Raw genomic sequence first — 27,677 nt, forward strand, 5'->3', positions numbered from 1 at the left:
TGGTTGTTTCCATCAGCTGGTCAACTTGCCCAAGTCTGTCCAGCCCAGATGGTAGAGAGCCCACCCTCTGCACTCTGGGCCCTTCTAGGCACAGTTCCACCTCTGCTCCCTGATGGCCAGCTTCTTGGAAGTAGTGTCTGTGATCATTGCTCCTACTTCTACTCATTCTTAAGCCTTCTGCAATCTGGCTTCCTCCCCACCAGCCACTGAAATCTGTCTCCCCAGTGCTTCGTTTTACCACATTCCTTACACACTTTTCAGTCCTGACCCTACCTAGGGTGATCACATAATTTATGAGAAAGATGCAACATTATGAATAATGACATCGGGACAGCAGGCGTATGCATGGACTGTTCTGGGCAAAGTGGAACATGGGACCCAGCCTCTTGGAGGCATTCAATGCTAGTGCCCTCCTTCCTTTCTTGTTTCCCCTCCCTTGGCTTCTGCCTTTTGCAGTCTTCTGGTTCCCATCCTGCCTCTCCTGCTGATCCTCAGTTTTCTCAGCCTCTAAAGGTCATTTCCCCAGGTTCTGTCTTTCACACTTGCTCTTACTGTATGATCTTCCTTGGCAACCCCACCATGTCATAAATCCAATCTTCCTTAACCAAAATTATCTTACCCCAACTCCCAAGCCTGTGTCTGTTTCTCCTTTCTTGAAACTACCGAGGCACCCAAACCATACTCATGGGAGCCACCCTCTCCTCCCCTCTACATTCAATGCATCTCCTGCAGAATCTGCCTACTCACTGTCACCTCTAGGTCCTCTTCTTTATGGGCTATTGCTACTCTGAGTATAACAATTCCTCACTTATTCCTCACTTATTGCCTAAATGGCAGATCCACCTCCTGGAAGTCCTCTGCTGCCACTTTTAGTCCATCATCATCTGGCTACTACCTTCACCATACATCCCTGTCATTAGCCTCCCTGGACCTCCTTGGAGTCACTGAGCTTCAGAGGCAGGAACCATGTCCCTGTTACCTTCATGTCCCTAGTGATGAGCAGATTGCTGGGCATATAGTAGGTGCCCAATAAAAGTTTGCTGAAATTTTGTTTTGAACTGGGTGTAGGATAGTGAGTTCCTCTTCTTATCTCTCATTGTATAAACTAGACTAGCATTTCCTTTTTGTTCCTCCTTGAAACCATATCTTTTCTGTCTCAAGTTGTCAAGCAAGTAATTATATTATAAAATGTGTAAGCAAAGTGATGTTAAACCTCTTTGCCTTCTTCAGAATTTAATAGGATTTTATTATACCTTCTCCCAGATTTTACCTTTTCAGATTTGAGTCTAAAACTAAACTCTAAAATAGCTTACAGAACTATCTTTTGACATCTTTCCTCTCTTATTTTGGGGTTTCCTTTATTATTTTTTCTCTTTCTCTGCAGACTGGACTTTTCTGTTGCTTTATTTAGGTTAAAAAATGGCTGCCCCATAGCTTCAAAGCTTACATGCTTCAATAATTAGAGAGATTGATGTTACTCCCAATTTCAATAGCAAATATCCAGGAGAGGAAAGCAGATTGTCTTAAGCTGGGTGAGGTTTTCTCCCTTTGTCTGATCAGTGAGATGGGACCTCACAGCATAAACCAATCTACCTTGTGATGAAGGGGTCTTTTCTGGAATGGGAGTGGAGGGAGCTGTTGGCTAAAAGGCAGAGAAGACATCTCAAAGTATGTCTACCATCTAAGAAAATCCCCCAAAGAAATGGGTGATGGAAGCTAGTCACAAATTATCAAACAACAGGTGTGAATTTGTACTCTGTAGTGGGCCAGCCATGACTGGGTGCTGAGTCACTGCCCACCAGAGACACTATTAGATGTATGAGATCTCAGAAAGCTTACAGTTTAAGTGCCTTCTCTAAAAAAAGCAAAATGACAACAACAAAACCCTTGTAAGTTATCCCCTAGCAAAACCAAAACTAAATCTAAAATATGGCATTAAAAATGGAATTTACCCAGGATGACCATGAACAGATATTGATTACATAGTTCTGCAACAAATCAAAGAGAATTTACAATAGTTTAGAAAGTCAAAGGCCTCCTTGGGGCAAGTCCCAGAGAAGCTAGTTGGCAGTGTTACCCAGTGTTGTTCTATTCAGAACCTGGCAGTACAACTATGATATATATTGGTGTGGTGAAGGCCTATAAATTTTGTGATCAACAAGAAAAAAAAGTCAACTTAAAATTCCAGGAAAAGACAAGATTATATGAAAAATTTTGTGGTCCAAGTATTTTAAAAACTCTGACATGATTTTAGCAATATTTTAAAAACTCTAGATGTAAAGATGGCTTGGACTTAAACTCTGAAACTGAAGAGGAAAATATATGTATTTTTTTGTCAATTTAAATAATAAAGGAAAGTACCATTTAGTAATTTTTTTCTGACAATCCCTTTTTTAATTTATGGGGAGTACATATATATTTTTAAAAGATTTTACTTATTCATTTTTAGAGAGGGGGAGGGAGGGAGAAAGAGAGGGAGAGAAACATCAATGTGTGATTGCCTCTTGTGTGCCCCCTACTGGGGACCTGACCTGCAACCCCGGCATGTGCCCAACCGGGAATCAAACCAGTGACCCCTTTGGTTCACAGTCTGGCATTCAATCCACTGAGCCACACCAGCCAGGGTGGAAGTACATATTTTTAAAGGTACTTAGGGCTTAGTTGCTGTTTTTACTACCAAACAGAACTGCCTTCTTGGTACCAACTACTTTGGTATTTTTTGTTCAAAACAGTTTGCTGTAACACTAAATATATGAGATTTTTTTTAAAAAGATTTTATTTATTTTTGGACAGAGGGGAAGGGAGAGAGAAAGAGGGAGAGACACATCAATGTGTAGTTGCCTCTCACACACCCCCTAATGGGGACTTGGCCTGAAACCCAGGCATGTACCCTGACTGGGAATCGAACCGACAACCCTTTGGTTCTCAGGCCAGTGCTCAATCCACTGAGCCACACCAGCCAGAGCTAAGTATATGAGATTTTTTTCTTCACACTGACAACCAATTATTCAACCTCCCGGGCATCAGCTAGGTGCCTTACAATTTAATTCAACTCTGACTCTAACAACCTGAAGTTGGCACAGACCCTACAGGTAAGGACTCAGTCCCATGAGACTGCTCCTACTTCAGACACCAATCACAAATCTGGGCCACCTATACTTCTGACCAACTGGCTATAAATTGGGGGTTCCCATGAACCTCCTCAGGTTCGTTAATTTGTTAGAACAACTCACAGAACTCAGGAAAGCTCTTTACTTACTATTACTGGTTTATTTTAAAACTTACAACTCAGGGACAGCCAAGTAGAAGAGATGCATAGGACAAGGAAGGGGGCACATGGAGCTCCCATGCCCTTTTTTGGATGCGCCTTGATGTGGTCACCAACCTGGAAGTCCTCCAAGCCCTATTGTTTAGGGTGTTTGTTCATGGAGGTTTCATTACATAGGCATGATTGATGAAATCATTTCTCATTATTGATTAACTCAGTCTCTAGCCTCTTTCTCCTCTCAAGTGGTTGGAAGAATGGGGCTGAAAGTTCCAACCTTCTAACCACATGGTTGGTCTTTTTGGTGACTAGCCCCCAACCTGAAACTATCTACGGGCCTCTAGCCACCAGTCATTTTATTAGCACGTGAGAAGTCACTCATCACCTATCACTCTGGAGATTCCAAGGGCCTTAGAAGCTCTTGTACCAGGATCTGGGGATTAAGACCAAATATTAAAAGATACTCTTCTTACCCCATCACTCAAGAAATTACAAGGCTTTAGAAGCACTGTGTCAGGAACCAGGGACAATGACCAAATATATATTTCTTATTATATTGCAAATGTGTATTATTGTGTCACATTAGGACATCCAGTTAAAAATGGCAGATTAACCACATGTGTTTATCTGCTCCTCCCCTGGGAATGCCCTTAAAGTGACAGTAAAGGAATCAAAAGAGTTTAAAACCACAAAATCAAAGAGAACAAGACGAGACAAGGAAGCAGAGCTTTCAAGAAATCTTTGGGAAATGGAAAGCGAATGAAGAGGTGGTGGCCATGCAGGAAAAAGAACAACCTAAACACCTGCATTGCGTAGAAAGGACATACATTGGTGACAAACTGTCTGGTTGGCCTGCAGCACCCCAGAAGGGCCCCAGACCAGGGGAGAAACACCCCATAGATCCTGACCGTGTGGTCCTCCTTGACCTGATTATTTTACAGTGAAAGCTGCCAGCCAACACGTGGTTCAGGCCCAAAATGGTTCCGAGGGCCACTTTTGTGCCTCAAGCTTAAGCATGACACTGAGAAAGGCCTCCACCATGGAAGTGAACAAACAGAGGAAAGGAAACAGACCATGCAGAGAGGAGGAAACACTTAAAACACAAGACTACAACCAATATTGTGTTCTTTAAAATTTCTTTTAAAAGGGAGTCAGGTAGAGGAAGTATGGAAAAGAAGAAAGTAAGAAAGCCTGTTTGGAAATGTTTTGTCATGTATGATGACAAAACATTTGTTGGAAACTTAACAGATGATGTCAAGGAAATATCCCAGAAAGATTACACAGACAAAATGAAGATTAGAAGATCAATCCATATTGTTCATTATTCAACCTGCATGAATTCTAGGAAGGCAGAATAGAGAAGACTAAAGGAGGAAATAAAATAAATAATAATGTTTTTAAAATTCCCAGAAATTAAAAGCACAAATCTTCAGATAGAAATGCCCACTGAACATCTAACTAATAAATAAAAAAGGAAACCATTTCATCAAGAAATTTTAACAAACTAAAAACAAACTAAAATCCTAAATATTTCTAGAAGAAAGCAAAAGTCATATACAAAAGATTTGGAGTCCAAAATAAATTTCTAATCAACAACGCAGAAGAGAGAAGGAGAAATGCCTTGAAAATTTGGAAGGAAAATTATTTTCAACTTACCATTCTCTCAAATTAATAAAACCTTTTTCACTCCTGCAGATTCAAAAATTTAACTCCTATGTACACTTTCTTAAGACATTACTAGAATCACCAAACCACTGCATAATGACCACTATACCCAACCTTATCTTAAATTACATGCTACTACACCACAAAAGACATTACTAGAGAATGTGCTTCTGCCAAACAAGGAAGTAAAGTTAGGAAAAATACATGGAATATAGGAAACAGGCTCCAGCTGGGAGAGTTGGGAAGAAGCTACCCCAAACCATAGCCAGGCAGCAGGCCCAGACTGGAGCAAGAAGGAGAAGGACTGTGGGAGACAGGTCTCCAGAGGAAAAACAAAGAACTGTTGATAGATGTCTAATAGAGCTGTTGGAGTACTTGGAAAATTTAGCTGTACCTATAAAACTAATCAAATGAAAACACAAAGTAATTACTGACCTCAGGAAAGACAAAATGTACAAGAAGAGACATAATCATTTTACATGACTAGACTCTCCAGTGAACAGTATTTCATAGTCAAAATAAGTCATTATAAACACACATCATACATTTAAAAATTAAGTCAAAAGGAGGATATGTAATACATGGGGGAGAGAATATATGTGAGGAGATAGATCAAAACATCTAAATCTTTACCTTCCAGATAGAAAGTTTTGGATAATGTCTCAAATTAATAAACCAAGAAATAGCTAGATGGGAATATAATTCTTAAATATGGAGATACAAATGAGAATGAACAGCTAAAAAGACTTGAAGTTGACTGCTGTTGGAGAACAGGTAGAGGTTAGGGAAGGGAACAGCTATTTTTCATTATAAATACTTTATGCTAGCACAAGTAAAGTTTTTAAGTACTTACACAAATTTGATATTAAAAAAACAGTTTAAAAGGAGCTTTTAAGGACTAGTAGCTCTTGTTTTTAAAAAGTTTTAAAATAAATTTTAGCAATTTTTTCATCTCCATTTGTCTCTCCTGTGAATTTTAAGTAAAATTATATTTAATACTTTTAAATGTCATAAGTATATAGAAATATGTGTATAAATAGACACATGGCTACTATATATCAGTCTCTCCTCCCCTTCTTGAGCTTAATTTAGATAATAAGGGGCATCTTCCCCATGCATTCTCCAATCCAGGCATCTACTAAGTGGTAGCTCCACTGAGCACACAATCTTCCCAGCCACTCCTAGAAACCCTGAGGCCCTCCTTCCTTCAATGCTGGCCACCATCTTAAAACCATAGACTCAGTCTTTCCAGCAGAATACTTTGCTGTCACACATCAGTGGACACCGCACATTTTTTTAGTTGGAATACCACCCTGCAAAAAATTATCTTGATTTATTAAATTTTAATGGAAAGATCAAGGGTAAAAGAAATGTGGGCTGATCGACTTCACACCCATTAGGGTGGCTGGTTTTTTTGTTTTTTTAAAAAAAGATTTTATTTACTTTTAGAGAGGAGAAGGGAGAAAGAGAGGGAAACATCAATGTGGTTGCCTCTTGTGCGCCCCTTACTGGGGACTTGTTCCGCACGTACCCTAGACCAGGAATCCAACCAGTGACCCTTTGGTTCGCAGGTTGGCACTCAATGCATTGAGTCACATCAGCCAGAGTCGGGATGGCTGTCATTAACACAGAAAAATAACAAGGAGTAGAAGAGGATGTAGAAACATTGAAACCCTTGTTCACTGTTGGTGAAAATGTAAAATGGTGTAGCTGCTGTGGGCAACAGTTCAATGGTTCCTTAAAACAGTAAACATAGTATTGCCATGTGATCCAGCAATTTCATTTTTGGGTATATACCTAAAAGAATTGGAAACAGGCAAAGAGATATTTGTACACCCATATTCATAGCAGCATTATTCACAATAGCCAACAGGTAGAAGAAACCCAAGTGTCCACAACCAGATGAACAAAAAGTGATTACATACATGCAATGGAATAGTATTCAGCCTTACATATGAATGAAATTCTTATAGATGCTGCAGCATGAGTGTGAAATAAGCCAGACCCAAAGGAACAAATTCTGTGTGATTCTACTTACACGGACTACTTAGAATAGGCAAATTCATAGTCAGAAAGTAGAATAGAGGTTGCCAGGGGGAGGGGGGAGGGGCAATGGGGATTAATGATTAACGGAGGCAGTTTCTGCTGGGATGTTGAAAAATTCTGGATATGGATAGTGATGATGGGTGTACAACATTGTAAATGTACTCAATGCCACTGAATTGTATATTTAAACATGGTAAAAAAGGTAAATTTTGTGTTACATATATTTTACTACAACTTAAAAGAAAGAAGTGCAGGATGAGAAGAAAAAGTTAAGTTGTCCTCTGATTATTATTTTACTATAGTCCCAGGGGAAAAACAGCAAGGAAATTGAACTTTTCCTTGGAGAGGTGGTTCCCATTATAGGTGTTCCTTCATTTCTGATCTTGCTCCATTGCTCTCAAGACTTCTTTGTGTGTGGAATACCCTCTTTCTCCAATCTCCAACAGTGCAAATTACCATCCAATTTTGGGAAACGTCACTTCCTATCTATTCACATTGATGCTGCCCTAAGATCTATTCCCCACCCTGTGTCAGTCAGCTATGCTGCATAACAATCAAAATAATCTCAGTGGTAACAACAACAAATGTTATTTTTCTTTTAGTGTTTGCAAGTGAGCAAGGTTTTGATTGACCATCAATGATATTGATGGTGATACAATCAAGGTACAGAACATTTCTCTCACTGAAGGATCCTTCATGGTGCTCTGTTATAGCCACACCCCTTCCTTAACTCCTGACAGCAACTAATATGTTCCCCACTTCTATAATTACGTCATTTCAAGAATGTTATATAAATGTAATCATATAGTATGAAACCTTTAGGTTGTCAGGAGGGTATAAAACCTGGTCTTTTATCTGTTAGAAGGTTGGTTACTGAAATTGGGGTTCCTGGGTGAAATCGAGGTCACATCCCCTAACCATTGTGGGCCTTGCCCTTTCCGTTTCTCTTTATGGGTTATTTTATTTTTAATTTTTACTTACAGTTGACACCCAATATTATTTTATATTAGTTTCAAGTGTACAGCATAGTGGTTAAACATTTATATAATTTACAGAGGGATTCCCCCCATAAGTTCAGTACCCACATGGCACTGTACACAGTTATTACAGTATTATTAACTATATTCCTTATGCTGTACTTTACATCCCCATGACTATTTTGTAACTACCAATTTGTACTTCTTAATCCCTTCACATTTTTCACCTAGTCCCCAATTTCCCTCCCATCTGGAAATTATTAGTTTGTTCTCAGTATCTATGAGGCTATTTCTGTTTTGCTTGTTCATTTATTTTGTTCTTTAGATTTTACATGTAAGTGAAATCGTATGATATTTGTTCTTCTCTGTATGACTTAGTTCATTCAGCAAAATGCCCTCTAGGTCCATGTTGTTACAATAGTAAGATTTTATTCCTTTTTTGGCTGAGTAACATTTCATTGTATATATGTACCACTTTATCCAATTGTCTATTGCTGTGCGCTTGGGTTGCTTTCATATCTTGGCTACTGTAAATATGCTTCATATATCTTTTTGAATTAATGTTTTGGATTTCTTCAGATAAATATCCAGAAGTGGAATTGCTGGGTCATAAGACAGTTCTATTTTTAGTTTTTTGAGGAACCTCTATGTAGTTTTCCATAGTGGTTGCACCAATTTGCAATCCCACCAACAATGTGGAGTTCCCTTTACTCCACATCCTGGCAAACTTGTTGTTTGTCGATTTATTGATGATAGCCATTCTGACAGGTATGAGGTTTTAATTCTTGTTGTGGTTTTAATGTGCATTTATCTAGTGATTAGTGCCATCTTTTCATATGTCTATCGGTCATCTGTATGTCTCTCTCTTTAGAGAAATGTCTATTCAGGTCCTCTACCCATTTTTTTAATTGAATTATTTGGGGTTTTTTTGTGTGTATGTTAAGATGTATGTGTGTTAAGATGTATGTGTGTTAAGGAGGTCTTTATATATTGTGGATATTAACCCCTTATCAGGTGTATCATTAGTGTATATTTTCCCCCAGTTGGTAGGTTGTTTGCATTTTGTTGATGGTTTCCTTTGCTGTGCAAAAACTTTTTAGTCTAATGTAGTCCCATTTGTTTATGTTTTCTTTTGTTTATCTTGCCCAAGGAGATATATAAGAAAATATTGCTAAAAGCCATGTCTGATATTTTACTGCCTATGTTTTCTTCTAGGAGTTTCATGGTTTTGAGTGTTATAGTTAAGTCTTTAATCCATTTTGATTTCATTCTTGTATATGGTGTAAGAAGGTGATGTAGTTTTGTTTTTTACATGTATCTAATTTTCCCAGTACCATTTAATGAATAGCCTGTATTTACCCTGTTGCATGTTTTTGCTTCCTTTGTCAAATACTAATTGACCATATAGGTGTGGTCTTATTTCTGGGCTCTCTATTCTATTCCATTGATCTATGTATCTGTTTTCATGCCGATACCATGTTGTTTTGATGACTACAGTCTTGTAGTATAGTTTGATATTAAGTAGTGTGGTACCTCCAACTTTGTTCTTCTTCCTCAAGATTGCTGAGGCTATTTGGGGTCTTTTGTGGTTCCATATAAATTTTAGGATTACTTGTTCTAGTTCTGGAAACATACCAGTGGTATTTAATAGGGATTGCATCAAATCTATAAATTGCTTTGGATAGTATAGACATTTTTACCAATGTTACTCTTCCTATCCATGAGCATGGTATATATTTTCTTTCTTTCTTTCTTTTTAATCATTTTTTAATTAATATTTGAATACAGTTGTCTCCATTTTCCCACCACCACTTTCCCCCACCCTTCCCACCTTCACCTCCCACCCTCATCCTACCCCTTTGGCTTTGTCCATGGGTCCTTTATCCATGTTCTTTGATAACTCTTTCCCTTCTTTTCCCTGTTATCTCCCTCACCTCTCCCCTCTGGTTACTGTCAGTTTGTTCTTAATTTCAATGTGTCTGGTTATATTTTGCTTGCTTGTTTGTTTTCATTTATTTGTATTTTTTTCAATTTCTTCTCAATTGTTATATTTTATTGAGTACAGGTCTTTTACCTTCTTGGTTAAATTTATTCCTGGGTATTTTTTTTGATACAATTGTAAATGGGATTGTTTTCTTAATTTCTCTTTCTGATAGTTTGTTATCGGTATATAAAAATGCAGCCAATTTCTGAATATTGATTTTATATGCTGCTACTTGACTGAATTCATTATTAGTTTTAATGGTTTTTTGGTGGAATCTTTAGGGTCCTCTCTATATAGTATCATGTCATCTGCAAATAATGACAATTTTACTTCCTCCTTTCCAATTTAGATGCTTTTTATTTCTTTTTCTTGTCTCACTGCTGTGGCTAGGCCTTCCAGTACTATGTTGAATAACAGTGGTGAAAGAGGACATCCTTGTCTTGATCCTGATCTTGAGGGAAACACTTTTGGCTCTTCACCTTTAAGTATGACATTAGCTGTGCATTTGTCATATATGGCCTTTATTAAGTTGCAGTATGTTCCTTCTATTTTCACTTTGCTGAGAGTTTTATAGGGTTATTTTGAGAGTTGAATATGCCAGTGTATGTGAAAGGAATTTGTAATATTATAATTCCATACTTTGTAGAAAGTAACGTAGGATTTCAATTTAGTTCTCTGTTCAGTTGTTCATTCATTCATTCATTCATTCACATTTTTTTTTTAAGTCTCAGGTACAAATGAAAGAATGGAGCCATGCTTTGGAAATCTACTCTAAGAAGAGCTGGGAAACCAGGACTGTGTGCCAGTCCTTTCTCAGGTCTCCTTTTCAACTCCTCCCTGCAGCCACTATTGGTTTGATATAGACCAATAAACTTTTGAAACATGAGAAACAAACAGAATTGGATGGGAATACATTAAGTCCTACAGACTAATAGCGAGGTGCCGAGAAAGCAAATAGCTTGCTGGATTTGGAAGCCTTGGTAAACTTAAGGGCAAGATTTGCAGTGGACAAGCTGCAGATTGTTGTTCCAAACTCCCTCCTAAAAATGGCTGCCTGTACCTCACTGTGGACTATGAGTTTCTTGTGAGCAGGTGCTTTGCCTTCCTGAATTTGAATCCCCAGTGTGTAGCCCCATTCTTGCTCACAGTAAGTCCTTATGTGGTAGAATCAACTTAGTTGCAATGATGAGCATTCTTGGTTTTGTATTTGCAGGTTGGAGCCCTCCCTCGACTATGTGATGTGCTGCGAGTGCTGAGGGAAGAACGAGACCAGTGCCTGCAGGAACTCTCCAAAGAGAGGACAGGAGACCTAGGCATGGTGCAGCCAGCCCCGGGTACGTAGCACACCTTTGTCCAGTCATGACATAGATCGTGTCCAGTCCCTCTGTGTCAGGGGAAGCTTGTCCTCCAGACCAGGGTGAGGATGCAGGGGCCTGGAAGAGCTGTATTCATTCAGATAATCAGCTGGAGGGAAGGGTCTAGAGTGATTCTGGGGATCAGTCTACACACACCTAAAAAGCCAGAGCCTCCCCACCCTTTCTTCCCCTGGGCTTGTGAACATAGCCAACGTTTTTGTACCATTCGTTTCTGCATGATAACTTTACCATGGTACAAGTTTGGTAAGAATTACTTGTCAAGGCAATGTACCTCTCATCTGTTTACTCACCTCCAATGCTAGTTTGATGAGTGAGGTAGTTAGAAATGCAGTGTGGAGCCAGAAAAACCTGGGGTCACTGGCTATGTGACCATCAACAAATTATTTAACCTTCTGAGCCTCATTTTTCTGGTTTATAAAGTGGTTGTCTACTTTAGAATTATAATAATACATGAGATAATGTATGTTAAATACAAGTGTTTTAAAATACTATTAATTTAAATACTAATTATTATTACTAGTCAAGACTTAAAATATTATTAATTTGATATTTAAATGTTAATTTTATTTTCAGTCCCTTAACTCATCTTCTTTGTTTTCCCATGTCTATGGGCAAGGAGGGGTTGCATTAAGAAAAAAATCCATATGGGTATACAAATAAATACTTGTACATGTGTGTTCATAGTAACACTAGCTAAAATAGCCAAGTGGTGGAAACAACCCAAGTGTCTGTCAGTTGATGAATGGATAAACAAAATGTGTGTACATCCAATGGAATATTGTTCAATTTAAAAATATTATTATTATTATTGTGTTACAGTCCCAATTTTTTCCCTTTGCCTTCCTCCACACAGCCCACCACCTGCTCCCACAGTCAATCCCCACACTGTTACCCATGTCCATGGGTCATTCATACATGTTCTTTGACTAGTTCCTTCTCCTGCTTTCCACCTTTATCCCCCTTCCCTCTCCCCTCTGGTCGCTGTCAGTTTGTTCCATGTTTCCATGCTTCTGGTTCTGTTTTCTTGTTAGTTTATTTTGTTCATTAGATTCCTCTTACAGATGAGATCATACAGTATTTGTCTTTCACCAACTGGCTTATTTCACTTAGCATAATATTCTCCAATTTCATCCATGCTGTTGCAAAAGATAGGAGTTCCTTCTTTCTTCTGTGTAGTATTTCATTGTGTAAACATACCACAGCTTTTGGTCCACTCATTTACTGATGGGCACTTAGGCTGTTTCTAGTACTTGGCTATTGTAAATAATGCTGCTATGAACTTAGGGGTGCTTAAATCTTTTGAATTGGAGATTTGGGATTCTTAGGGTATATTTCCAGCAGTGGAATTGCTGGGTCAAAAGGCAGTTCCATTTTTAGTTTTCTGAGGAAATTCCATACTGTTTTTTCACAGTGATTTAGTGTAACAAAAGCACATAACATAAAATTTACAATCTCATTTATTTCTAAGTGTACAGTGTAGTAGTGCTAAGTGCATTCACTTTGTTGCAACCTTCAAAACTCTTTTTATCTTGCATAGTTAGAACTCTACACCCATTCAACAACAACTCTGTTTTCCCCTTCTGTATCCCCTAGAAACCATCATTCTACATTCTGTTTCTGTGAATTGGACTTCACAGAATGTACTTCATGTAACTGGAATCATATAGTATTTGTCTTTTTGTGATTGGCTTATTTCATTTATCAAAATGTTCTCAAAGTTCATTAATGTTGTAGCATATACATAACTTCCTTTTTAAAAAATATATTTTATTGATTATGCTTTTACAGTTGTCCCATTTTTCCCCTTTATTCCCCTCCATGCTGTACCCCCCACCGACCATCATTCCCACACCTTATCAAATCCATGGGTTGTACATATAAGTTCTTTGGCTTCTACATTTCATATACTATTCTTAAACTCCCCCTTTCTATTTTGTACCTGCCATTTATGCTTCTTACTCCCTGTACCTTTTCCCCTATTCTCCCCCCTCACCTTCCCCGCTGAAAACCCTCCCTGTGATCTCTATTTCTGTGAATCTGTTCCTATTGTAGTTGTTTGCATAGTTTGTTTTTGGTTTTGTTTTTTTTTAGGTTTGGTTGTTGATAGTTGTGAGTTTGTTGTCATTTTACTGTTCATATTTTTGATCTTCTTCTTTTTCGTAGATAAGCCCCTTTAACATTTCATATAATAAGGGCTTGGTGATGATGAACTCTTTTAACTTGACCTTATCTGAGAAGCACTTTATCTGCCCTTCCATTCTAAATGATATCTTTGCTGGATAGAGTAATCTTGGATGTAGGTCCTTGTCTTTCATGACTTTGAATACTTCTTGCCAGCCCCTTCTTGCCTGCAAGGTTTCTTTTGAGAAATCAGCTGACAGTCTTATGGGAACTCCCTTGTAGGTAACTGTCTCCTTTCCTCTGCTGCTTTTAAGATTCTCTCCTTCTCTTTCATCCTGGGTAATGTAATTATGCTGTGCCTTGGTTGTGTGCTCCCATGGGTCCAACTTGTTTGGGACTCTCTGAGCTTCCTGGACTTCCTGGAAGTCTATTTCCCTTGCCAGGTTGGGGAATCTCCTTCATTATGTCTTCAATAAGTTTTCAATTTCTTGCTCTTCCTCTTCTCCTTCTGGCACCCCTTTGATTTGGACATTGGAACATTTAAAGTTGTCCCGGAGGTTGCTAAGCCTCTCCTGATTTTTTTGAATTCTTGTTTCTTCATTCTGTTCTGGTTGAATGTTCATTTCTTCCTTCTGCTCCAAATTGTTGATTTGAATCCTGGTTTCCTTCCCTTCACTGTTGGTTCCCTGTACATTTTCCTTTATTTCACTTTGCATAGCCTTCACTTTTCCCTCTATTTTGTGACCATACTCAACCATTTCTATGAACATCCTGATTACCAGTGTTTTGTACTGTGCATCTGATAGGTTGGCTACTCTTCATCGCTTAGTTGTATTTGTTCTGGAGCTTTGATCTCTTCTTTCATTTGGGCCATTTTCTTTTTGTCTCAGCGCACCTGTTATGTAGTAAGGGGAAGATCCCTAGGTATTCTCTAGGAGGGGGCAACCCACATAGCTGCATTGTGGCACTGTATGTGGGGGAGGGGTCCAAGAGGAAACAATGCTCTTGCTCAATTCTTGGTTGGCTTTCAATCATTTCCTCCTCTACCCACAAGCAAATTGGGCCCTTCTGGTGCTAATTCCTAGGTGGGTGGGTTTGTGTACCTTCTAGGACCCTGTGGGTCTCTCCAGTGAACTCTCCTTTGAGGCTAGGACTTTCTCCTGCTGCCTCAACCCCCACAGGTTTTTCCAGTTAGAGGTTTTGAGGCTTCATTTTCCCCCATTGGAACCCTGGGTTGTGAGATCTGTGTTGCTCCCCAGTTGTTCCTCCTGGTTTATCCGCATGGAAATATGGGACCACCAGCCACTGCCTTGCCGGGAGTCCTTTCTGCCCTAGCTACCCATCTCCGCCCCTCTTACCGGTCTGGATGAATGTTTCTTCTTTAACTCTTTGATTGTCAGACTTCCATACAGTTTGATTTTCTGGAAGTTCTGGTTGTTCTTTGTTTTTAAATTTGTTGATGTCTTTCTTTTGGTTGTGCACAGAGGCAAAGTGTATCTACCTATGCCTCCATCTTGGCCAGAAGTCCAGAATTTCCTTCCTTTTTAAGGCTGAATAATACTCCACATTTTCTTTGTCCATTCATTCATTGAAGGACACTTGAGTTGCTTCTTCCTTATAACTATTGTGAATAATGCTGCTATGAACACATGTGTGGAAATGCCTCTTGTAAGTCCCTGATTTCAATTTTTGGGGGTATTTACCAAGAAGTAGAATTGCTGGAATCATATCATAATGCTGTTTTTAATTTTTTGAGAAACCACCATACTGTTTTCCATAGTGGCTGCACCATTTTACATTCTCACCAACAGTGCACAGATGTTCTAATTTCTCCAGATGTTCACCAACACCTGTTATTTTTTCTCTTTTTTTTGGATACTGGTCATCCAAATGGGTGCAATGTGGTGTTTCATTGAGGCTTTGGTGTGAATTTCCTTAATTGATGTTGAGCATTTTTTTGTGTGCTGTTGGCCATTTACATGACTTCTTTGAATAAATGTGTATTCAAGCTCTTTGCCCATTTTTAAATAAGGTTGTTTAGGTTTTTTGTTGAGTTATAAGAGTTCTTTATATATTCCAGATATAAACCCTTTATCAGGTACATGATTTACAAATAATTTCTCATATTCTGTAGATTGCCTTTTCACTATGTTGAGTGTGTCTTTTGATGCACAGAAGTTTTTAAGTTTGATATAGCCCAATGTATTTGTTTCTACCTTCATTGTCTGTTCTTTTCATGGTGTGATATCCAAGAAAGTATTGTCACATCCAAGCTCATTAAGATTTCCCCTTATGTTTTTTTCTAACAATTTTGTGGTTTTAGCTCTTACATTTAGGTGCTTGGTCCATTTTTTAAAATGTTTTTTTAATCCTCACCCGAGGATATGTTTGCTGATTGCAGAGAAAGAGGAAGCAGGGAAAGGGAGGGAAGGAGAGAGAGAGAAAGAGGGAGAGAGAGAGGAACATCGATGTGAGAGAGAAACATCAATTGTTTGCCTTCCATACACCCCCTGACCAGGGATTGAATCCTAAGCCTAGGTTTCAGTAATATTTTGTGCCCTGACCTGGAATCCAGCCTACAACATTTTGATGTATGGGATGATGTTCTAACAAAATGAGCGACCTGGCTAGGGCCTTGGTGTATTTTGTGTTAATTTTTGTATATGGTGTAAGGTAAGGGTCCAACTTCATTCTTTTGCATGTGGATATCTAGTTTTCCTAGCACTATTTTTTGAAAGCTTATACTTTCCCATTGAATAGCCTAGGCAAACCTGTCAACATTCTTTTGGCCATATATATAAGAGTTTATTTCTAGGCTCTCTATTCTGTTCCTTTGGTCTACATATCTGCCTTTATGCCAGTACTACATTATTTTGATTAGTGTAGCTTTGTAGTAAGTTTTGAAATCAGGAAGTCAGCAAGGAAATCAGTAAGATCCCAATTTTGCTATTTTTTTCAAGATTGTTTTGGCTATACCACGTCCCTTGAAATTCCATTAAAATTGTAGGATGGAGTTTTCTATTTCTGCAAATAATGTTAAATAAATACTAAATAAATAAATATTAAGTAAAATATTTTTATCATTGGGATTTTGATAGATTATTAAATCTGTTTATTGCTTTGGGTAGTAAGTATTGACATCTCTACCATATTAAGTCATCAAATCCATAAGCACAGGATGTCTTTCCATTTATTGTGTCTTTAATTTCTTTCAGTAACATTTTGTAGTTTTCACATTGGTTAGTTTATTCCTAAGTATTTTATTCTTTTTGATGCTATTGTAAATGGATTTATTTCTTTTTTAAAAAGTTGTTTTATACTACTTTATTTAGGGCGTTCTATTTTCACTCCTCTGTAGATTTTATCTATTTCTCATACTTCTTCATTCATTAGTTCATCTAATTCTGAAGGGTTACTCACTGTCATCCTGATTAGCCAACCATCTTTGTAACAAAATTGTTGACAAGTCCTGGATTTTCTGCAAGAGCTTCACTAATTTCAGTTACTTCTGACAGAGGAGAGTTCACTAGAAGCTTTTCACACTTTCCAAAGCACCAACATCATCTTGTTTGTTCAATTTTCTCCCAGTTTCAGGCAGACTACAGTAAACATTTCCCAACACTTTCCGTGCAATATTGCTGATTCCCACTGTTCCAATACTATTTCTGTTGTTATCCATTCCTGTTTGTGAATTTACCCATATAGAGCAGACTGGGGTCTGTGCACCGTGTTCAGATGTACCTGCCCTCAGGCCCCAGGGCCGGTGGGCAGTGCACCACAGGCGCTGCCTAGGTGGTGTGCAGATCACCGGCTGCACACTCTGCGCTGTTTGCTGCACCTTGTTTGCTGGAGTGTGGGGCTTACTGCATGGCTCCTCTGCTGCCCCAGCTGCTGAGGGAGGGGTGGGGTTGTCCCCTTGGATTTGTTTCTTAATTTCTTTTTCAGGTTGTTCCTCATTAGTGCACAGAAATGCAACTGATTTTTGTGTGTTGATTTTATATCTATCCTGCAACTTTGCTGAATCCATATATTAGTTCTAACAGGTTCTTTTGTGGAATATTGAGGGTTTTCTACATATAAGATCATGTCATCTGCAAACAGAGATAATTTTACTTCTTTCCTTCCAATTTGGATACCCTTTATTTCTTCTTCTTGCCTAATTGCTATAGCTAGTATTTCCAGTACTACACTGAATACAAGTGGCAAAAACAAGCATTCTTGTCTTGTTCTTGATCTTACAGGAAAAGCTTCAGTCTTTTACCACTGAGTATGATGTTTGCTGTGGGCTTTTCATATGTGGCCTTTATTATGTTGAGATTGTTTTCTTCTATTCCTAGTTCGTTTGTTTTTAATCATGAAAAGGTGTTGAATCTTGTCAAATGCTTTCTCTACATCAACTGAGATAATCATGTGGTTTTTGTCTTTCATTCTGTTAATATGGTATATTACACTGATTGATTTTCATATATTGAATCACCCTTGCATTGCAGGAATCCTTTTCAATTCAATTTACTTTGTTAGTATTTTGTTGAAAATTTTGGAATCAATGTTTATTAGGGATATTGGTCTGTAGTTTCCTTTTCTTGTAGAGTCTTTGTGTGGCTTTGGTATGGATGGGTAATTCTGGTCTCACAGAATGATTTTGAAAGTGTTTTCTCCTTTTCAGTTGTTTGGAAGAGTTTAAGGAGAATTGGTGTTGTTAATTCTTTAAATGTTTGGTAGAATTCATCAGTGAAGCCATCTGGGCTTTTCTTTGTTGAAAGATTTTTTTTTTTAATTACAGATTCAACTTCCTTACTGGTTAGAGGTGTGCCAAAATTTTCTGTTTGTTCATACTTCCATCTCTGTAAGTTGTGTGTTTCTAGGAATTTATCCCTTTCATCCAGTTTATCCAGTTTGTTGGTATGTGGGCCATACATATTTTTGCAATACTCTTCTCCAAGTCACATCCTTTGTTCTTGAACTTCTTGAGCTGTTGGTTGTCCAGTTTCTCATTGTCCACTATGGCCAGTCCAATGACCCCTTCCCCCACTCCAGCCACTGCTCTGTGCCAATACCCCCAGGACCTTGGTCGCTGCCTGAGCTGCTACCTGCTGTGCCCACTGTGCTGCTGATTCCTTCCTCCTTTCACCTGTCTCTCTGGAGGCCGTCTCCTTCCCTGCCTGTCCTGCTTCAGTAGCTCAGGGGAAGACTACCACCTGGCCAGTAGTGGCAATGCTACAGAACGTGTTGTGGGCTAAAAGGGAGGAACAGCTTTGTGTGAATTTTATCTCCATTTTTTAAAAATAAAGAAAGAGAAAGAGGAGGGGACTGGAGGGGCCCAGCCTTTTAAAATAGACAGACTTGTGATCTTGAGAAAGTTGCTTGATGTCTCTGGACCTCAGTTTCCACATCTATTTTATGGGGTTGGTATGAAATTAAAAGCAATCTTTCAAAAAATATTTAGCTCTTACTTTATGAGGTAAGTATGGTGAAAATAAAGGATATATTGATGAGGAAAAAAACATAGATTCATCTCTTATCACTCAGGAATGTATTTGCTGCATGTGACAGACTAGCTTCATCAACTAGGAGTTGAAGTTTTTGAACATTACAAAAAGTCCAGAACTGGTGCAAAATTCCAGGATGTCATCAGATGCCAGATTCCTTCTGTCTTTTTGCTTAATGTGTGGCATTTGCCTAATGGTCATAAGATGGCTGCTGCACCACCAGAGAGAGGAGAGCACCTGTTTTTCTGGTGGGAAGAAAGTTACAAGAAGGAAGGGTAAGATACACTGGGAAGCCAAACTTTCCTAAAGCTCTCCAGGTGACTTTGCTTCCACTTCATCAGCCATGATTGGACTGCATGGCCACCACTGGATGCAGCTGGGGCTGGAGGTTGAAATTGTTAGCTGTGCATGTGACCATCTTGAATGAGGTCTTGTTCTGTTAGTGAGAAAGGAGAAAGGGCAATGGACTGTCTCTGCCACAGCCATTATAACTCTGTCTGGTGAGGTAGACATTAATAAAATAATCTCAAATTAATGTAAAATGGCAATGAGATAAGTAGAATGAGTATTTAACCAGGGATCTTCCCTTGCTCTTTGACTCCAGGAAGACTTTTCTGAGGAAGTGTTTTGAACTGGGACTTAAGGATGTGTTATTCGGCCAAGAGAAGGAGAAAGAGTGTGCAGGCCGAGAGGACGGGGGAGCACACACGTGACAGGAAGTGGCACAGTGCGTTTGAGAAAAGCCACTGTGCCTGGAACACAGCCGGGGGATAGGAGAGAGCCTGCTGTAATGTGAGCTCAAAACGCAGCAGGACCACAACACGGAGGACCTCATTGAACACATGGAGGACTTTTATCCTGATCCTAAGAGCAATGGAAAGATCAGGCACGTCTTAAAGGGGAGTGATGTGATTGTCTGCATTATGAAAGATCAGTTTTGCCATAGCATGGAAGGTGCATTGGAGGACAGGAGTAAGTTCAGAGAGACCCATTGTGAGGTCTGCACAAGAGATAATGGGGTAGTGGAGGAACTTCCTGCCAAGATGGAGGTGTAGATAGATACACAGTGCCTCCGCGCACAGCCAAAAGAAGGACAGCAACAAACTTAAAAACAAAAAACAACCAGAACTGCCAGAAAATTGAACTGTATGGAAGTCCAACAACCAAGGAGTTACAGAAGAAATATTCATCCAGACTGGTAGGAGGGGAAGATACAGGACGCCAGGGCGGAGAGGACTGCTGGCGAGGTGGTGACTGGAAGGCCAGGGTGGACGGTGGCTGGCGGATGGGCCAGACAGCGGTTGGTGGAGTGCGCAGTCCCACATTTGTGTGCTGATAAACCTGGAGGAACAACTGGGGAGTGAGACGGACAGCAGAACCCAGGGTTCCTGTGGGGCAGGGGGATAAAGCCTCAAAACCTTTAACTGAAAAAACCTGTGGGGATTGAGGCAGCAGGGGACAGTCCCAGCCTCACTAGAGAGTTGTTGGAGAGACCCACAGGGTCCTAGGACATACACAAACCCACCCACTCAGGAATCAGCACCAGAAGGACCTGATTTGCTTGTGGGTTGTGGTGGAAGTGACTTAAAGGCAGCCAAGAGCTGAGCAAGCGGCACTGTTCCCTCTCAGACCCCTCTCCCACTGACAGCACCACAACACAGTGACGTGGGTTTCCCCACCCTGGCAAATACCTAAGGCTCCGTCCCTTACTATGTAACAAGCATGCCAAGACAAAAAAAAAAAAATATATATATATATATATATATATATGGCCCGAATGAAAGAACAGATCAAAACTCCAGAAAAAGAGCTAAGCGATGAAGAGATAGCCAACCTATCAGATGCACAGTTCAAAACACTGGTAATCAGGATGCTCACAGAATTGCTTGAGTATGGCTGAAAAATAGAGTAAAAAGTGAAGGCTATGAAAAGTGAAATAAAAGAAAATGTACAGGGAACCAACAGTGAAGGGGAGGAAACCAAGATAAATGATTGAATAAACGATTTGGAACAGAAGGAAGAAATAAACATTCAACCAGAACAGAATGAAGAAACAAGAATTCAAAAAAATCAGGAGAGGCTTAGGAACCTCGAGATAATGGTCACTTAAACTGTAGATAGGGTATGTTCTTTTGGGTTCCCCAGAAGTGGGCCCTGGGACAAAAATTGAAATTCAAGTCACTTGGCTTCCAGTCAAGATGGCAATTTAGGTAAATGCTGTACTTGTATCCTCCCACAACCACATCAAAATTACAACTAAACTACAAAACAGCCATCATTTAGAACCACCTGAAGTCTAGCTGAACAGAAGTGCTAAAACTAAGGGTATATAGAAGCCATTCTGAGACTGGTAGGAGGGGGTGGAGACAAAGAACTGGCTTGTCCCACACCTACATGTGGTGGTTAACAATTGGGAGGGCTATCTTGGCTTCAGAGGTCCACCCTGAGAAGTGAGGAGTGCCATTCACACCCCAGGCTCTCCAGCACAGGGTTCTAGTGCCAAGAAGAGAAGTCCCCCATAAATTCTGACTGTGAAAACCAGAGGAGATTGTGGCTGAGTGAGATGAAAGGCTTCTGGAGTCCCAGCCATTCTTCTTAAGAAGCCCAAGCATAGACTTACTCACTGATAGACTCACTGGCTCCTAGCTCCTGGGTACTAAGAATATATGGGGAGGAACTGAATGGTCTAGATTCAAGGTGAGGGCTGCAGGGGCAGCTTTGTTCCAGACAGACGTGCTGGCAGAAGCCATTGTTTCTTTGTTGAGCCTACCCCATGGAGGTACAGATGGGTGCCATCAACCTGGCTAACACTGTTCTCCCCACTCTGGTGATTTCATGGAATCCTGCCCCACCCAACTTACAGGCCCATCCAGGCTGCTTCCAGTGACTTTTATATATAAATGGCCAGTGTAAGCTCATTCTGCAGACTTTCCTAAAATCTCTCAAAGTTTCAAAAACTCTAAACAAACAGTATCTGGCCTCAGCATGTCCTGTACCTCTTGTTAAGTGGCCCCAACCCTGGCACTAGTGGCAGCCAGATTTACAGCTTAGGCTCTCTCAGGAACCTCCAAGCCCAGTACAAATGGCAGCTTTTATCTGTAGCTTTGTAGCTCGTACCAAGTGGCCCTGGGAAGGGCACAGGCAGTGGCTGACCTTGGCCTGCACCTCCCAAGAGACCCCAGAACCAAGATACCCCATGGCTAGCTTTAGACCACACCAGAGCACTACTCAACCACTTCCACAAACAACACACCCAGAGGAAAGGCTCATCAGGCAACCAGAGCCTGCTTTGTAGGGTTAGCCTCTGCATAACAGCTGCAGTCATGAACAGTGCTCACAACCAATCATCCTGAGGGTCAGTCCCTGCCATTGATATACCAACAGCAATCAAGGCTCAACTACAATAAGAGAGCACACAAAACCCACACAAGGGACACACCTGAAGAACCCAGTTCAGGTGACTAGGGTGACTGGACCACTAGAACCCAGAGGACACTTACTACATAAAGTCACTTTATCAAAACTGGGAGGATAACAGCTCTACCTAATATATAGAACCAAACACAGGGTGGCGACCATAATAAGGAGAGAAAGAAACATGTCCCCAATTAGAAAACAGAATAAAACTCTAGAAAAAGAACAAAACGAAGTGGAGACAAACAAGCTACCAAATGCAGAGTTCAAAACACTAGTTATAAGGAAGCTCAATGATCTTAGCAAGAACTTCTGTAAAAAGTTAGGAAACATAAAAATGGAGACAAAAATACAAAGAAGAAGTCAAAATTGAAAAATACATTAGAGGAATCAACAGTAGATTAAATGAAACAAAGGATTGAATCAGCAATTTGGAAGATAAGATAGCAGAAAACACCCAATCAGAACAGCAAAAAGAAAAAAAGAATGAGGACAGTGTAAGGGGCCTCTGGGACAACTTCAAGCTTACCAACATTTGCATCATAGGGATACCAGAAGGAGAAGATAGAGAACAAGGAATTGAAAACCTATTTGAAGAAATAGTGACAGAAAACTTCCTTAACCTGGAGAAGGAAATAGACATACAAGTTCAGGAAGCACAGAGAGTCTCAAACAAGATGAACCCAAAGAGGCCCATACCATAACACATCATAAGTAAAATGCCAAAGGTAAAGACAAAGAGAGACTCTCAAAAGCAGCAAGAGAGTTACCTACTAGGGAATTCCCAAAAGACTGTCAGCTGATTTCTCAAGAGAAACTTTGCAGGTCAGAAGAGATTGGCATGAAATATTCAAAGTGATGAAAAACAAGGACCTATAAGTAAGTTTACTCTACCCCCCAAAGCTATCATTTAGAATAGAAGGGCAGATAGGAAATCCAGAAAGCTCAGAGAGTTCCAAAGAAGCTAGACCCAAGGAGGAACACACCAAGGCACATCATAATTACATTAGCCTAGATTAAAGATAAGGAGAGAATCTTAAAAGCAGCAAGAGGAAAAGAGACAGTTACTTATAAAGGAGTGCCCATAAGACTGTCAGCTGATTTCTCAAAAGAAACCTTGCAGGCAAGAAGGGGCTGGAAAGAAGTATTTGAAGTCATGAAAGACAAGGACCTACATCCAAGATTACTGTATCCAGCAAAGCTATCATTTAGAATGGAAGGGCAGGTAAAGTGCTTCTCAGATAAGGTCAAGTTAAAGGAGTTCATCATCACCAAGCCCTTATTATATGAAATGTTAAAGGGGCTTATCTAAGAAAAAGAAGAAGATCAAAAATATGAACAGTGAAATGACAACAAATTCAGTTATTAACAACCAAACCTGAAACAAAAACAAACTACGCAAACAACTGCAATAGGAACAGATTCACAGAAATGGAGATCACATGGAGGCTTACCAGTGGGGGAGTGGGAGGGGGAGAGAAGGGGAAAGGTACAGAGAATAAGTAGCACAAATTGTAGGTAGAAAATAGACAGAGGGAGGTTAAGAATAACATGGGAAACGTAGAAGCCAAAGAACTTATATGTATCACCCATGGACATGAACTAAAGCGGGGGGGGGATGCGGGTGGAAGGGGGTGTGCAGGGTGGAGGGGAATAAAGGGGGGAAAATGGGACAACTGTAATAGCATAATCAATAAAATATATTTTTTTAAAAAAGAGCTTCCCAGACAAGAAGAAGCTAAAGGAGTTCATCATCGCCAAAACAGTATTACAAGGAATGTTATAGGGACTTCTTTAAGAAGAAGAAAAATATATTAAAAATATGAATAATAAAATGGCAATAGCTACATATCTATCAACATTACTTTAAGTGTAGATGAATTAAATGTTCTAATCAAAAGGTGGTTGAATGGATAGGAAGACAAGATCCTTACATAGTCTGTCTACAGGAGATTCACTTCAGATTGAAAGACATAGACTGAAAGTAAAGCAATAGAAAAAAATATTTCATGAAAATGAAAACAAACAAAAAAGTGGGGGTAGCAATACTTACACCAGACAAAATAGACTTTTAAACAAAGGCTATAACGAGAAACAAAGAAGGATCCAGCAATTTTACTTTTGGGTATTTTTTTCTGAAGACAACCAAAGCACTAATTTGAAAAGGCATACACGTCCATGTGTTCATTGCAGCATTATTTACAATAGTCAAGATATGGAAGCAACCTAAGTGTCTATCAACAGATGAATGTATAAAGAGGAAGTGGTACAGATATACAATGGAATATGACTCAGACATAAAAAAAGAATGAAATCTTGCCATCTGCAACAACATGGGAGGACCTAGAGGGTATTGTGCTAAGTGAAATAAGTCAGACAGAGAAAGCCAAATGCCAGATGATTTCAGTTATATGTGGAATCTAAGAAACAAAATAAACAAACAAACACAACAGAGACAAGCTCATAGATACAGAGAACATTTTGATGGCTGCCAGATGTGAGGGTGGTTGGGGGGATAGGTGAAAAAGGTGAAGGGATTAAGAACTAGAAATTGGAGTTACAAAATAGTCATGAGGATGTAAAATTCAGCATAGGGAATATTGTCAGTAATACTGTAATAACAATGTATGGTTTCAGATGGGTACTAGATTTATCGAGGGGATTACTTCATAACCATAAGGTATATAAATGTCTAATCCCTATAATGTACACCTGAAACTAATATAATACTATATGTCAACTGGAATTGAAAATTTTTTAAATATTATTTTTTTAAAAAAGAAACAAAATATTCAAGTGCTTATTTGGCAGGTGATTCCAGGAAAGCCCAGTAGGGATGTGGGGAACTGAGACAGAGAAGGAAAAGAGGTCAGTAGAATTTGCATTACCACCGTGGGTAAGGGGAGCTTAATTCCCCCAGGACATGTCAGGAGCCAGCATAGAACACACACCTGGGAGTGGCAAAGGAGCTCGTCTGCTTGTCCACCAGTTCCCCCATCAGTCAAGAGCCTGGGGCTGCTTTTGGGGAGGGAACATTAATGAATTTCCTTGCACTTCCAGCCTACTGTGCTTGGGGGCAAAGTGGGCTCCAATGGCTGGAGAAAACCCCCAGACAAAGGGATTTCCAGGGCAGCATTTGAAAGTGAGCTTGGCATATGCAGAAAAGGTAAAGACCAGGGAGATATGGGCAGGGTCTTCTCCAGGGGCCAGAGGTCATGAGGAGTGGGCAAAGGTAAGGGCTATTTAGCAGGTAACACTGACAGGATATAATGATGAATTTCCTTGGGGGTGACATGGGAAAGGGTGGGTTTCAGTATGACCCACAAGTGTTCAACCTCAACAACGGGAGGAAGGGGTGAAGGGAGACCAGGTTAGACCTGTGGAGTTAAGACTTCAGGGCAGGTCAGGGCTAGGGCCTCTTCTGTCCATGAGGCAATGAAACTGTGTTTGCATCAGTTGAGGGGGTTTGGATGTTGCAGTGGGCTTTAGCCAATTCACCCATCTGATGCCTGAGGGATAGGGACAGGAGACTTCCTCCCATAGTTTGATCCTTTCCTTCCTTTCTACTCCTGGAAGCTGTCTGTGAGCAGCCAGACCATGGTCTTATGTTGCTCACTGGGGGCACCACTGAGCCAGAGCCTCCTGATTTCCCAGGCCCTCTGGAACCCTAGCAATTCTCTGGAACAGCAGACAGTGAGGCACCAACAAGGGCAACCTTGGGTGCAGCAGGGCTGGCAGCTGCCCTTTCTGTGCATATCCTCAGGATAAATGTCTAAAATTCCAATGACAGTGCATGGGGCTTTCATTCAGCCCTGAGAGATAAGGCCTAGAATGCCAAGCATTTGGGAGAGATGATGGTGAACTTAGTTCACACTGAGAGGTAAGCGATATTTATGTTAAAAATTACCTTCTGAAGTGTATAAAATGTCCCTTTGCTCTCCAGTGTTTCCAGCATGAAGTCCAGCTCCTTGCTCTCCAGACAAGGTCAGGCCTCCAGACCGAACATCTCCATTTGGCTCAACCAAATTGCGTATGATTTCCCAACTGTGTCAGTTTCTCTTATGCCTCTGGGCCTTTGCACATGCTGATCCCCCTGCTGTACCATTCTCTCTTCGTCACTCTGCCAAGCACTCTCCCTTTCAGACTCCACCAGGAATGATTTCCTGAATGCCTATAGCTCCATCGGTCTAACTGGCCATCCTGACTCCTACAGGACCCTCTGTTTCTCTCCTCCTGACACCTCTGCACTGCATTATAGAGATGTGCTTGCTGGCCTGTCCCTGCCTCCACCTGAGCAGGAACTGTGTCATTCTCCTCTTCTTCCCCAGTGCATGGCACAGGGCCTACAAGACTGAGTACTCGGTGTGTTTGTTGACTGACTTACTGAGTGAATGAGTGAGTGTAGATCATTGACTGGGAGCAGGTAAAGAGGAGAAAACAAAAGAGAACTGGCTCCAGGGAGAGAGTGGGAGATGAAGCAGAGCCTTTGGGGGTGCAAGGCTCCCACAGAGATATGGTTGGTCCCCAGCTTGCCTGACTTGTCAAAACGTAGCTGAAGTGAGCAGTGCAGCCCATGTCACCCATGGAGGGATGCTCACCAGAGCCTGACCTGGGGCAGAAAGGTGAGCCCCTTGATCTCCTAAGTCCTCCTGGAAAGGCTCTGCCTACCCCACTCAGGCTCCAAGTGACCCCATTGGCTGAGACCTCCTGCCTGACTTTCTGGGTTCCCTGATGTTCCTGTCAGGCTCCATCAGTACAAAGGGAGATTTGCTCCTGCAACCCCAGGAGAAGGTGGTGTGGGCTGCTAGGCCACGGACAGTCTGAATCTGGTGAAATGAGCTTAGGGGTCAAAATCTCAGCACTGCTGCTTCCTCTCTGCCATCTTGGGTGAGAGACTCCACCCCTCTTCTCCTCAACTTGTCAATTTTAACACTTGATCTTAGCCAAAAGGCTGAGAAGCAATCAACTTCCCAATTTTAAAATGAGGATCATGATCTTATGAACTCATGAGGCTGCTGGGAATAGGTGAAAGCAGGGCGTCTCTGATGGCCTCTCTGCCCCAGCTCCTTGGTACAGACTGGTTGACCTCTGCCATGGATGGGTGGGGTCCATTTGGGCCCCTGGGAGGCTTCTCTCCTGTGAACCACTTGCCCAGTTATCCTATGGATGCCGCTCTCACATTTACAGTCCTCTGGGAAATTGTAAACGTATCGGTGCCCAGGTTGACTGAGCTGGAATAGGTCTGGTGATTCGTTTCCCCTAAGGCTTCCACATGGTCCTAATTGTGCATCCAGGGCTGAGAAAATTCCTGGGACTCCTGCACCGGTTCTACTCTAACTT

The 27,677-nt window shown here is 40.5% G+C and overlaps 1 protein-coding gene across 5 annotated transcripts in view; it reads left to right on the plus strand.

The window, feature by feature from the left end:
- The window catches only part of SCTR (secretin receptor), a 91,033-nt gene that overhangs the window by 5,407 nt on the left and 57,949 nt on the right, over positions 1-27,677 (plus strand). For 3 of the 5 annotated variants that reach the window (XM_045203115.2, XM_045203116.2, XM_053918585.1), the window contains one exon: positions 11,151-11,271. In XM_045203115.2, coding sequence (XP_045059050.2) covers positions 11,151-11,271 — 121 coding nt within the window. Of the gene's footprint in view, positions 1-11,150; positions 11,272-26,280; positions 26,322-27,677 lie in introns of those variants that run through there. The other 2 variants (XM_053918584.1, XM_045203117.2) reach the window with 2 other exon arrangements.

The sequence above is a fragment of the Desmodus rotundus genome, chromosome 2, assembly GCF_022682495.2.
Source record: "Desmodus rotundus isolate HL8 chromosome 2, HLdesRot8A.1, whole genome shotgun sequence".
Classification (NCBI taxonomy): domain Eukaryota; kingdom Metazoa; phylum Chordata; class Mammalia; order Chiroptera; family Phyllostomidae; genus Desmodus; species Desmodus rotundus.